Source organism: Athene cunicularia (genome assembly GCF_003259725.1).
Source record: "Athene cunicularia isolate RWA chromosome 1 unlocalized genomic scaffold, athCun1 chr1_part2, whole genome shotgun sequence".
Classification (NCBI taxonomy): domain Eukaryota; kingdom Metazoa; phylum Chordata; class Aves; order Strigiformes; family Strigidae; genus Athene; species Athene cunicularia.
In genome coordinates this window covers 50,072,030-50,085,066 of record NW_020799092.1, presented here as the reverse complement: position 1 = coordinate 50,085,066, position 13,037 = coordinate 50,072,030, and the positions used below count along the sequence as shown (strand labels likewise).

The 13,037-nt window shown below is 38.2% G+C and overlaps 1 protein-coding gene across 1 annotated transcript in view; it reads left to right on the top strand.

Moving 5' to 3' along the window:
* TMEM117 (transmembrane protein 117) overlaps nucleotides 1-13,037 on the top strand; it is a 241,730-nt gene that overhangs the window by 15,000 nt on the left and 213,693 nt on the right. Inside the window, exon 2 of the mRNA XM_026841040.1 lies at nucleotides 1,899-2,203. Within this exon, the coding sequence (XP_026696841.1) occupies nucleotides 1,899-2,203 (305 nt within the window). The remainder of the gene's footprint in view (nucleotides 1-1,898; nucleotides 2,204-13,037) is intronic.

The window sequence follows — 13,037 nt, the reverse complement described above, 5'->3', positions numbered from 1 at the left end:
GGGCCGGAGCCCCCGCAGCTGCGCCGGGGTGAGGCGGCCGCGGGTCGCCAGGTCTGGGCAGGGCGAGAGGGGTCGATTTAACAGGTTGCGGTGGGCGTGCGGTGCGCGGCTTTGGCGGCACCCGCCTTTTTGGCGTCGTGGGAGTCAAGAGCCGGCTTTTTATTAGCGATTGTGCGCTGCTGCTCTTGCAAATACTGGCTGCTTCTGCGCTGAAACGCTTCACTTGGGTGTCTAAGAACTAACTCTCGAGTGTCCGGCAGCTGCCAAAAATGTCAGGACACAGAGTTGTTTATCTCCAGCCCCATTCGGGCTTTAAGATGGTTCATACACCTAAGGAAATACCAAAACTTTTCTTCCCGTTAACAGGAAGAACGGAGAACAGAAAATAGCTTTGGGCATCCTTATGGCTCTAAAGGCAGTTTAATCTCCCAAACTGGTGTTTTCTTAGGCTGCTGGGCCAATGACCCTTGCTTTAAATCTCGTTATTCATAAAGTTTTCAAAGGTCTGACGGTTCCTTGTGCCTACTTTTTAACTGCCTGACGTGTTTTTTTGGTTTTGTTTTTTTTTTTTCTTTTTTATATGTACTTTATGCATAATGGGACATTATTAATTTTTATTATTCACTGAATGCATTGTCTGAATCTGCTGAGAGGTTCTTTAATCCTTTTGATTTAATAGGTACAGGATTCCTTGTAATTTTACAAATATAAATGGGATTACAGAGTTGAATAATTTTGAAGGGACTACCTAAAGGGAGACCATTGTAATTCAAGCCGTTTGTAATTTTGCAAAGTGATACTTAGTCAGATGTATTTGATTGGGATTTTGGGGTCTTTTGCTGTGATTTATGTATGGGGTATTTTTCCTGCAGGGCATATGGCATTTGAGAAAACCTGTACTGTTCAGCTGAGTACACCGTATCCTTCAAGGATCATGCTGTAATAAACCAGCAATATGATTAGATACTTTTTTTTTTTTTTAGTTCCTTCTCTCTGTGTCCCTTGAATAATTGCAGTGTTCCACAACAGAAAGGCCTTGTTATCTTTGTGCATACGAAGTGGTTCAACAGAATGAAACAACTAATTTGTTGTGAATAAAAGAAAAAAAAAATCAAATGGCAAGCAACTGAAATGTTTACTCGCGTTTTTCCTTAGCAGTACTTCATAAGTAGGCAAGTTTCTTAATACAGTTTTTGTATTTGTACAAAACAGTTTGTGCTCAGGGCTCTCTTATTTTCTGATTATGAAAACTTGCTTAATTATAGGTGTACTCCCTGAAGTCAATGAAAAGATTTCCACAGACTTGCCTGACTTGCAAGGATTAATTCTAGCAACTTTCCCGTCATGTTATTCCTTCATTTAAACACGAGTTTATGATGTTCCTGGGGTAAATGCTTGTAAGCTTTCAGGAGATGAGGTAGTAGAAGGCCTCATTGGATTTACGGGCTTGTCCCATCCTTCTCCTATAAGCAGAAGGATTCAGTTTAGGCTTAGCAAGAACATTTTGAAATATGTGTTGTATTTTTGGGGATGTGGCTGGAAAGGCACTCTTGAGTTTCACCTACCCTGTTGTGTTCTTACATGCTTTATTTTCATGCCCCATTACGGAGCTGTCATTTTAAAGAGATAGTATAGAAATGTTTGAGACTAAAAATCCTGTGCTATAATGTATATATGTTTGTTGAGTTTACATTGGAATGGGCAGAAATTTCAGTTTTTCTCTGTTTGAATCTAATAGTATCTTTTGATTGAAACTTTCATTGCTAGTCAAGTCTGAAGTATTAAAAATTACTGATGACAGGTTTACAGTGGTTTGATTTTTGTAACGCTCAGGTATCTCCTAAGCTCTGAGAATGCTAGCTATATATAATATTGTACATTTTTGTCTTTACATACAGGCAAAGAACAGTTCTGCAGTATCTGAGGATGGATAAAGACTTCCGCTACTACTTCCAGCACCCGTGGTCTCGCTTAGTTGTGGCTTACTTAGTGATCTTCTTTAACTTCTTAATATTTGCTGAGGACCCAGTATCTCACAGTCAGACAGAAGCCAATGTTATTGTTGTTGGTAATTGTTTCTCCTTTGTAACAAATAAATACCCTGAAGGAGGAGGCTGGAGATTTTTGAAGGTACTTCTGTGGCTGCTTGCCATTCTCACAGGACTGATAGCTGGGAAATTTCTCTTCCATCAGCGCCTGTTTGGTAAGTTACATGATGCACCTACTGACTTCCTGATTATGGCTTTCTGACTTCTTTTAGTTTTCACCTCATTTAAAATTTGTAAGCTTTTCTATTAATTGCTTCAACTGTTTAGAGCTGTATAGAACTCAGTACATCAAAAGTTACATCATCGTGGAAATTAATGCCATGTCTACTTATGAGAACATAACTCACAATGATTTTAGTCAAAAAAGTCTAAAAATAGTGAAAGATGACATGTTTTAAATACCTGAGAGGTCAGTGATTTTCAATAGTATAAATATACTCCTTTGCATCTTCAGACCAATTTTTAAATCTTATATAATCTCAGCAGTCTGCACAAAAGACATTGTTCCTTGGGGAAGCGACACTACATGTCTTGTCAAAAGTCACATAAGTGGAAGCAGAGGCTGTTAGTATTAGCAGAGCTGTGCTGAAGAACTCCCATGTGAAAACAGGAATTTCAGAGAAGCAGGACCTGCCTGTCTCTTAGTACAAGAGCAAGTCAGTGTAAATGTGAAGGTAGGAAATGGAAAAAAACATGACAGTAAATGCTTTCATACACAAGATGTGACTAAACTGGGGAATTTATTGCACACAGACTGACTGAAAGGAATGGAATGACCCTGGATTAAATTCTGAAAGTGAGAATTGAGATGTAAATATATAGAGATGCAAATGTTGCATCTGAGGGCTCAAGGCTGTCTCTAAATTTTGGAGACAAGTAGGAGTCACAGATAATATTGCTTCACTCCTGACAGCTGCACCATGCTTTGAAACATTTAATTCTAGGTGTGTCACTGCTGGTCTTGATGGACTAGTCCTATATTCTTATACTGGTAGGACTGCAGGATGAATGGTTACTGGAAGACCTCGAAGCAAATGAGCAATAGGCCATTTCCTTTAGTCTGTCTCATTCTATTAAGATAGAGAGCGAGCCGCTATTGTGTCAGTAAATCAAATGTAAAGCTCTTATGTCAAGAAAGGAACAAGCAAAGCCACATTAAGATACTTCTTTTAATACAGACTTCCCTTGAAGCACTTAATCTGAAAAATAGCTGAGCATCTTGATGGCTATTTGGTGGACATTTTACCATAATCTAATGGTAAATGTAAAATCTCTCCATAAAGAGGACATTTAACCTTAATTCATGGGCTCTGGAATAAGCACTGTTGCAATGTTTTCAATTTTTCCTTCCACAATTGAGGAATGATTTTGTTAAATTGGAGACGTTTAGGGAAAACTGGTAATAAAATTGGAGAATAAGCACTACAGTGAAAGGACTGAGAGGATAAAGGGAAGATTAGAGGATGACTTGCTCAAATTAGACTTGAAGGACAGTCCAGCACATGTATTGCAAGATCCAGTGCTTGAAAGTGGCAAATAGCCAGCACTTTTCCTTTTAAGTGAAAAGCTAGACAATCAGTAGAACAAGTTTTTGAGATGTGACTTCTTCATCAAGACCTGTGAACTTTTTGGAATATGTTCTAGTCTGACGACAGAGTAATTCTCTACTATCTAGGTAGGTTATTATGATAATTCCTTCTGGATTTGTAAGTATGTATCATAAATAGGATGTAGCTTAACATGAATTTTAAAGTTTCTTGGATCAGCATTACTGCCGAAAGAAGAATGTCTGCCCCAGTCTTTGGTTATCTGCTGCTTTGTGCTTTTGTGCAGTTGCTCAGTGAAACAGGATAGGGACCTTACCCACATTAGCAGTACCCATCTTTTATTTCTGTGAGGATCATGTCTCTGATCATACTGATATTTGTGGCAGCACAAAGATGGGATCAGCATTGGGAGAAAACTAAGAAGATTCCTACCCGTGATGGCAGTGCTGGCTTATGGATATTTACGGTTATGGTCTGGATGACCAATATGAGCATAAGCACAATCTGATTTGAGGCTAGTTGCTGCACATTGAGTTTCATGTAGATCTGCCATGGTCTCACCCTCCTAACTGTAGCCACATCATTTTGGTGCCTCCCTTGAGCCTTGTTGATGTGGTGATGGAGCAGTGAGTCAGCTCAGGCAGCTGATCCCATGGAAAACCAGTTGCTTCTGCTGTTGTCTACAGCAGCTCCTTGAACTGATGTGATTGCTTGAGTGCCAGTGCTGATAAAACAGCCAAGGACTATGCAGCCAAGATAGCTGGGGGCCACGGCAGCCCTATGTTGTGTGGATTGCACCCACACAGTGTGTCAGTGGAAATATGCTGTTTCTTGTGATACACGGAGAGCAGATGGCAGTCTGTGTGACTGAAGAGCTGACTGTATTGCTGATTGATGTGGCCATGCTAGCTGTAAACTAGCTAGTGCACATAGCAATTGCATTGATGAGATGATGATGTGGGTTTACAGGTTCAGTGTATCTCTAGGTCTCCAGAAGATTTGTACAGCTCGTGCTGAAAACTTTCCTGCCAGTTATTTGCTACTATTTTAATGTCTTCACTACCTAGAAATCACTCTTTTTGTTGAGATCCTCATTGAGTATGCCCTCTGGATCTTCTGGCATCAAGTGCTTAATGAATTCAGCCCTTTATTGTTTTTAATTTTCCTAGTCTATCTTTTAAAGAATCTGCTGCTTTTATTTTATTTTTCTATTTAAACCTTTTTTAAAATTTATAATTACTTGGAACCATTCTGGTTTTTAATCCTTGTTCATTTATTTATTTTTTCTCTGCTAAATTTTGTTTGTAGAGGAAACTGTGACTGGTTGTTTCTTGTGGCCTGTGTATAACTTCCTGCAGCCAGGAAACCAAATAGCACCAGTCAATCTTCCTCTGTCAAATCTTGGCTCAAAGTATAGGCTGCAGATTGAAATTGAGAAGGATTAGTCTGCAAATCTCACTTTAGGTGAAGAGGAAGGGAAAGGATTTTCTTTCTCTATGCCCTTCCTGCTCTTTTGTCCCTTGTCTTCTGTATTTCTTGCTGCTGAGTTTGCATATGAACTAGAAAAATAGTGTCGCTAGAACTGCATTGTAATACAGTTTACTATCTGTAACAGTCACTGTCTGAAAGCCATGACTGTCATGAACTATAAAAATAACAGAAATAAGTTCAAGCATGTTATGATTCTAAAAGTAGAAAGAGAAGGGTACTGGAAATATTATTTAGGCTTCACCTTTCTGAGTTTATAGAAAGATAAGGGGGTAAGTAAACCATGTTATGGAGAAGTAGAGATCTTGACTAGATGACATGGTGGAATGTCTTCTGTTGATAATATTCATTGCAACCTTTGAACGGTAACCTCTTCAGGGACTCCTTAAAGACATTGCTCATGACTTAAGATTAGAAAACAATTATGTTTCTTGCTCTTCAGTCAAGAAATAACTTACTTCATTTGATAAACATCTCCCATGATAAATATTTCCAAGGAAAACAGCCTTTATCTAGTACATTCTTTATATCTTTATGGCATATGGTCAGAACAAATGGAATTTAAAAATTGTCTTTTGCCTGTTATCCACTATATTCTTTTGCTTCATCACTCAGCTTATCTTCTATTTGATTAGGTATTGTGTTTTGCTGTGCTTTTTATTTTGCAACAGAAATTGAGAGGTCATAGATGATTATTGGAAGTTTGAGGAAATAAAAAATAAAGATATATACCCCTGTTGTATTTTGTTCTGCAGAAGAAAGTTACTTGAGGCAGGGAAAAGTGGTAAATTCTTTGCACTTACTTAAGACATTTCTTGATTTATTTTCTGCTTTATTAAAAGCAGAAAGAGCTTACAAATGGACCACATTTGATAACACTGTGCATTCAGAAAATGCATTCAGATCTTAAATCCCAACTTAAAAGAAATTCCTGAATAAGCTCTTGTACATTTTTCATATTGCTCTGGGCCACTGTCTGGAAATAACAGTCTTTAGTGTGTAGAATGTGTATGTTTTAATTGGCACCTTCTCAGTCTATGCACAGTTGCAGTTCTGTACTCCAATCTCAGGTCCAAATTCTGAGTTCAGGCTGTGTGTTTTCCATCAGTGTATATATAAATATGATCTATCATTTAAATTTAAATCATCTTTCATTTGAATAGACTTTTAGCAGCATGGATAAATTGGCAGTGTACTTGGAAAATTAGTATCTTCATTTTTTCTGTCCAGCATCTTTGATTTGACTGTTTTCCATGTGTTATAATCATTAGCTTATGCTGCAAATTACATACATCAGTTTTTAAAGACATACTACAAAGTGTGCATGTGTCTACCTGCCCATTTTTCTGATTCTAAGTGATTGTAAAGATGTATTCAAATCTGATTAAAAGCCCATGATTACAGTGACTGGGTTTTATTCAATTGCCAATGCATGTGCTTAGATTCATATTTTTAAATTCCTTTCTAAGTTGCGTGGATGGAAACTAAATGCTTCATGTGTTATAATATATTGTGGAAAACAAGATATATAGAACTAAAGCGGTATTTATTAAAATGGGAATCATCATAATACTGCAAGCCAATTAGAACTGTTGAATAAATGTTGAATTTAATGGGTTGCTCTCTTACAAATGTTCACAGTTTGGAGTTTGTTTAGAATTAAATGATAATCTGAGCTTCATAGACACTGGACTAAATAAATAAAGCAATCATAGGAATTGCAGTGAGCTGTGAGTACCCACTAAAGTTGCAAATTTTTTAATGGACAGGAGTGCCATGCTGGGAGCAATTTCTTGATAGACAGTTTCAAACGAAACACCCACCGAGGACCTGCTGTCTGAAAGCATTACTCTTTTTGTCAGACATCTTATCTGGAAGGCTGTAAAAGATACTGCAAACCTATTATAAACAGACTCTTCAGTGTCTGCTTTTATGCTGAAAGTTAAGGTGTGTATCAATACACTTAAAGTGTGCATTACATGAGAAAAGTGCATCTCTTAGGGAGCTAACAGACATAGGATAAATTGGTACAGTAGTACATACATGATTAATTAGTATCCTGATACAATTAGGGGTCATGTTAGTGTCAGATCTGGGCTGCGGTATTGCTAGTATTGCTGTGGCATATCACTTTCATAGTGGTGCTTGTGCAATAGCTAATGAACCAAATGCAATCTGTTTTGCAAAAAAAAGAAGATGTGATAAGATTTCTACATGGTTGTTTTTCAGCCAGATTGTTTGTTTCCTGTTCTTGTTTGATAGTAGTTACATGAACAGTTGTGCCACCATCTGTAGGACCAAGTGATGGGTGTATGGCAATACTTGCATAAAATTCTAACCTGATTGATAGAGCATATTCTTTTCTTTTGTCAGCTCCGTATCTTACATTACCATAAGATCTGTCACTTAATATCCAGCAACTTTGTTCTTGCCTTTTCCACTGATGACTTCAGCCTAATAGAAAGCAACTAATGTGATAGCTGGTAAAAAAATTACTGTGTTCAAGATGCTGTTCAGTATGATTTTCAATAACAGTGATCGAGTTAATGCTGTTGAAGGCATTCAAGGTCTACTGTGATTGCTTCACAATGAATTCACCTCTTTTGTTTCCAGTAAAATGTTGAAGCAATACAATAAGATTATTTTGGTCCTACAAAATGTGTGCCAAGGGGCCAATCTAACAGTTTGCTAATAATAACACACAAATGACTGTGAGCAAGCATTTCCGAGAGCCAGAATCCTCAACAAAAAGTACAAAAAGGGAGAAGCTCACAGCCAGCCACTGAATGAGTGCAGGCTCATCAGATTCCAGCTCTGGCACATTGCCAGTAATTAAGATGTCAGTTAAAAATAAACTTTACATCATTCATGAGGGACACCACAAGTGATCTTTCAAATATAAATGAAAAGCATGCAGGTGACCTCCTAATTTCTTCTTTTACTCTTGTATTTTCAGAAGAGCCATGACATGTTACTACTTCCTCTCTTCAGGCTCAATAAGAGGACTGCCATTTTCTGCTCTTAGCATTAGTTGTGGAATCGGTCTCATACCATATTACCTCTGGGTAGTAAGATAGAGTTTAACAGGAGAGGTACAGGCTACTACAGGTAGCTACAAAAAAGATTATTCCCTCTTCAGTGAAAGCTTTGATTCTACTGGAGGTCCATGTCCCATTCCCCAAGCAGCAGCATGAGACTGCGAGAAGAGCTACATGTGTCAGATTATCCGTAATGGGAAGGCTTGAGAGAATATTTAGCATCCAGTGACTGAAAACTAAAAATAAGTTCATTGCTACTTCGTATTGATGTGTCAACTCTGTGTTTTGATCTTTTTGACGTGACTTTCAGATTTTTCTTTCCATTTGAGACTAGAGTGAGTTTGGAATGATGCCTGCCACTTACAGGAATAGTATGTCTCCATTCCCCGATTTCCAGAAATAGAAGTGAGCTTATTCCTAGCAGAAGCAGCCTGATGGGCATAGTGCAGGTGCAACCTAGTGCAGGGGCCAATTTTTTCTATCCTTATTCCACACAGCAAAGAGATGGAGAGGATATTAGTGTGGAACATCACCTCACCATGTGCCTGATGGAGAGCCCCAAGGAGAACTTGATCTCTCCTTAGTTGTGTTGTGTCCTTTCAAAAGTCCCCTTAGGCTGTCAGAGTGGCATGAAGGTCCTTAATGTACCAGGCAACATTTCTTTTTGTGTGATTCTGCTGTGACTCTAAGTCAGCCTGTATGTCAGTCTTATAAAGTTATATATTGTTTTTTAAAAAAATTCCAAGATGAAGGAAAACGCCCAACATTCTGGGCTTTAAAAAACTTTGAATAGATTCTCAGGATTTAAGAACTATTTAGTAAGTAGTAAGTGTGGTTTATACATTTCTTATAGATATTTTGAATATGGCAAATGTAAAAAAAAATAATTGGAAATGTACTCTGTAACCAGAGTGACTTTTGAGGAGGAGGTATCAGTAATTGTGCCGTATGAGACAGCAGCACAGTATTCTAAATGTGATTCCTGAGGCAGATGAGGCATATAACCTCATTTCAGATGCTGGAAAACAAGTTTTCTGCTTTCTTCTTTCTCTCTTTTCATCAGAAGGGGCAGTACCCTGTTCCCCAGTGGGCAGCCCTTGCTAGGGGATGGCAGGAACAGCAGAGGCTTTTCTGCTTTGAGGATTCACACTCTCCCAGGTGTGGGAAAGGAGCCTCCCAGGGGCAGAGTGGGCGTCTGGGTAGAGGTAGCAGCGGAGCCTCAGGGCAAGGTGAACTGAGACAGGAACAGTAAGTGTTGAGTAAGTCATTGTAAGAAGCAATGATGGTGTGAAGCTTTTACAAACAAAGGACTTTTCATCCAAATTTTCTCAAAGTTTGGTTCAGATAAAGCATTATACTTTCCTTTGTTTTCTAAGTAAGGTGAGATGTTCTTACCCATCTATCATGTTTCGCTCCAGAGACAGCTGCATTTTAGTCCTAAGCAGGGTCAGTTTCACCATGTATCACATACCTACCTTTTAGGAATGCTTTTAATTTTTAATCCACAAATAGCCCTCAGTTATTGCCCAATCACCAGCACCTTATGGTTCCTTGGTGCCATTATGAAGGCCTCATTAGAACTGACTTTCACTTTTGCAGCAGACCAGTCGCTGCAGTACAGCCTAGGAGCAGATGACTGCAGAGGTGTTTGGGAGCAAGACTCTCCTTCTGAAATTTCCCAGTAAAAATGCTGATGGTAATTTAATGATGGTTATGATGGTATTTTAATTATAATAATGAATATCCAAAATATTTAACATGTTTAAGGTGGTGTCCTCCCTTTAGCTCAGCAAAGCAGGAATTTCAAGTTTTCTTACTTTATATATCCAAATAAAGAGGCAGAAAAATAATTCATTAAGACACAAGCTAAAAATTACAAGCTACAGTCATGTTTTCATGTTTTGCACATTGCCTTATCTGCATTGTTAGATGTATCTATCAAATAATCACCTGGAATGATAAAAAAAATTAGTGTCTTTGTCATATTCAAATTGACCATTGAGTAAGTTATAGCAAAGTATCTGATTTAGATGTGATTATTAGCTATTTCTTATTATGATTTATAAGACTTTAAAATATGGCAGACTTTATGCGTTAAACCAGTGATGCTGCTGACTCAGTAGCCCGTTGTGGATGCTGAGATAAAGGCATAGGAATAGCAAAGACTGTACCAATAACTCTCAGAATAGTATCCCATCCCCCAACATTTTGTTCAGAATTCAAACAAAAATATGTCTATTTTTAGATGCCTTTGACAGTCATTCTGAAGACAAATTATAAAGCTAGTAGTTAGCAGTAGTCTTTGTTCCTGCCTACCTGTTATTAAGAGGCAAATCCTTCACAAATTTTCATATGTACCCAAATTTACTGACTCCTTCATCCTCCTCATCCTCCTACTTCTGTTAAGATACTGGGAAATTTGTTGGGTTTGGCCATTTGCCTGAAGCCCAGAAAAAATAAAATGTTTAAAACCAAACTATTAGTTGAAAAGAGGCAGATTCTTCTGTCGAGGTCCGCCTGTCTTTTAAAATGCCTTGAATTCATCTTTCATCTGCAACACTGGGATACGATCTTTCAAAGTGGACAGCTGCTCTGGCTCACTTATGCACATGCTAAATAATATTTTCTATTTCTGGGACTGATGCAGTGTGTGTCTACTGAGAAGCACACTTTGATTTAATACGAAATCAAAGCAGAAACTAAATGTACAAGATTCAGCTAAAGTCAGACATGCTAAACAAATAATGAAAACAAGAATTATGTCAGGGAGAGCGTAGATGAGGGAAGACTGAGGAAAGTGTTCCTAGAGAGTCACAGCAGCAACCATATTTAATTTTAGATTACTTGAGAAGAAGGGCACAAGGCCTAAAAATTGAGAGATCCCAGCTTTAATTAAAACCCATAAATATCCTAGCGCTCTTGCTAATCTCTGGTCATAGATACAAGTGACAAAAATATGGATCTTAATTTATTCTTAACAGTGTAATGTGCTGGAGGTATAGAAGGTGAAGGAGAAACTGAAAACTAGTATTTTATGTGAAGCTTCTGGCCTGGGAGGAGCTTAGGGGCTTAGCACAGCATTCAATTTTGTATCACTTCTGTATAGCAAATGAAAATATAAAGTCTATGCAAATAGTTTTCTCCATACCTTCCACTGTGCTTGATGTTCTTGTTGATGCATACCAGTTTAGACAATTTTGAAGTGGTTTGGGGCCATGCTTCTATCTCATGCGCCTCCTCTCTGTGGCAGCCAAAGGTGGATCAATTTTTATCTAAATTAGAGGTCACTTCTGTGTGACCTACCTAAATTCAAAGAGTAAACCAGGAGTACTACTCTCTTGGGGATATATACAGATTTCCATCTCTTAGGCTGCAGATAAAAAAGCAAACTTCTCGAGACTGTGTTTCTGATCACCATGCTAGTGGTACCTACCAGAATGAATGCAGGCATCAGTGGTCTCTTCAGAGTCAAAGGGGCTACACTGCACCACTGCTGCCTGCGCAGGGTTGGCCAACAGCGTACCTGAAAAAGTTAACCTCCGCGCTCTACCAATACCCATGAACTCCAGAGAGTCAAAATCCTTTTTGTCTTAAATGTTGTGGTTTTGTCATACATGTGCTGAAAAACTCTCATTTGGTATTGTGTCCTCTGGTGGTCACTCATAAATTTGTAGTTCTTCTGTTTCCACTGATACTGTACGAGTTCTTCCCCGTAGAAATTCCCCATAGGAATTTGCACATTACTTACATTGAGGTACATTCAGTGTAAGTATATATTTAATCCCTCTTTTTAATTTTTATAGTTAGAAACCTCATTCCTCAAGAGACATGCCATAAAGCAATCTTACATTATTTTGTCTTGTTGAGGGAAGCAAGTTAAGCCTGTTCTAGTCATTTCCTTGGTGTGATGGAAAGGTGAAGTTCTTCAAAAACCACTTCCTCAGAGAAGGAAAAACATGTGTATTGCTAAGTATGTCAGTGTCACTTAGGTGTCTTTGGCACTATGAAAGGCATTATTCATTTCTAACTGAATAATTCATATTGTTTGAAATTGAACTCCTTTATAACTAGACCTCTCAAGAAGTCTCACTTGGTATTTTTGTAATTTGAGTCATTGTCAATGCCTCAAGACAAAATTTATGATTATTTTTCAATACACATAGGATGTACTGAATGTAGTCTAACAAGATATTCCTAAAATAAATGCAACTACAAAATGAGCAAAGACATTTTTGACTCTATTGAAGAGGTTTGAATTCCTTACTCTGAGAGGGAAAGGATCTTCCTCTGAAAGATCTGGAAATGTTCAGCAGCAAAACTGAGAAAGTGATCCATACATTCAAGGAAACAAGTGCCATGTACTGTTTTCTGTGTCTGTTCCTTGTTAAGGCACTAGTGTCTCAAGACAGAGAGCTCTTTTTTGGCTATTTGAAGATGAAGATGCTGTGCACTGCCATGCTGCACATAAAGCATTCTGGACCTGAAAGCTGCATCACTGACATGTCTTTATTATTTCTCTTTCTCTTAGATCCTGAACTATATAAATTGTCATTCATCTAAAAGTTGGACAGATGCACCTTTACAGGTGGAATGCTTTTCTGTAGTCCCAGGGAACAACTTTTTGCCATATTAACATACAGAGGTAGGTAGAAAAGGCTTTCCTCCCTAACAGTTCACCAGCACGTTTCTCCTTTGATTATTTCGATTTTGATAATTCAGACATGTTTGGTGAATCAGACTCTATTTGAGTAGCCTCTAAGCTTAGTTAGCTTGCCTCTTGCAGTAGTCTCTGCAAAGTGCTTCAGGGAAGGATTATACTGTGCTTGCTTCCCTTGTGATACTGAAATTTATGAAAGGCCACATGCATGTCTCCTTACCAGCAGAAAGCTTCTTGCTGGGGGCTGACCTTAGTTTTT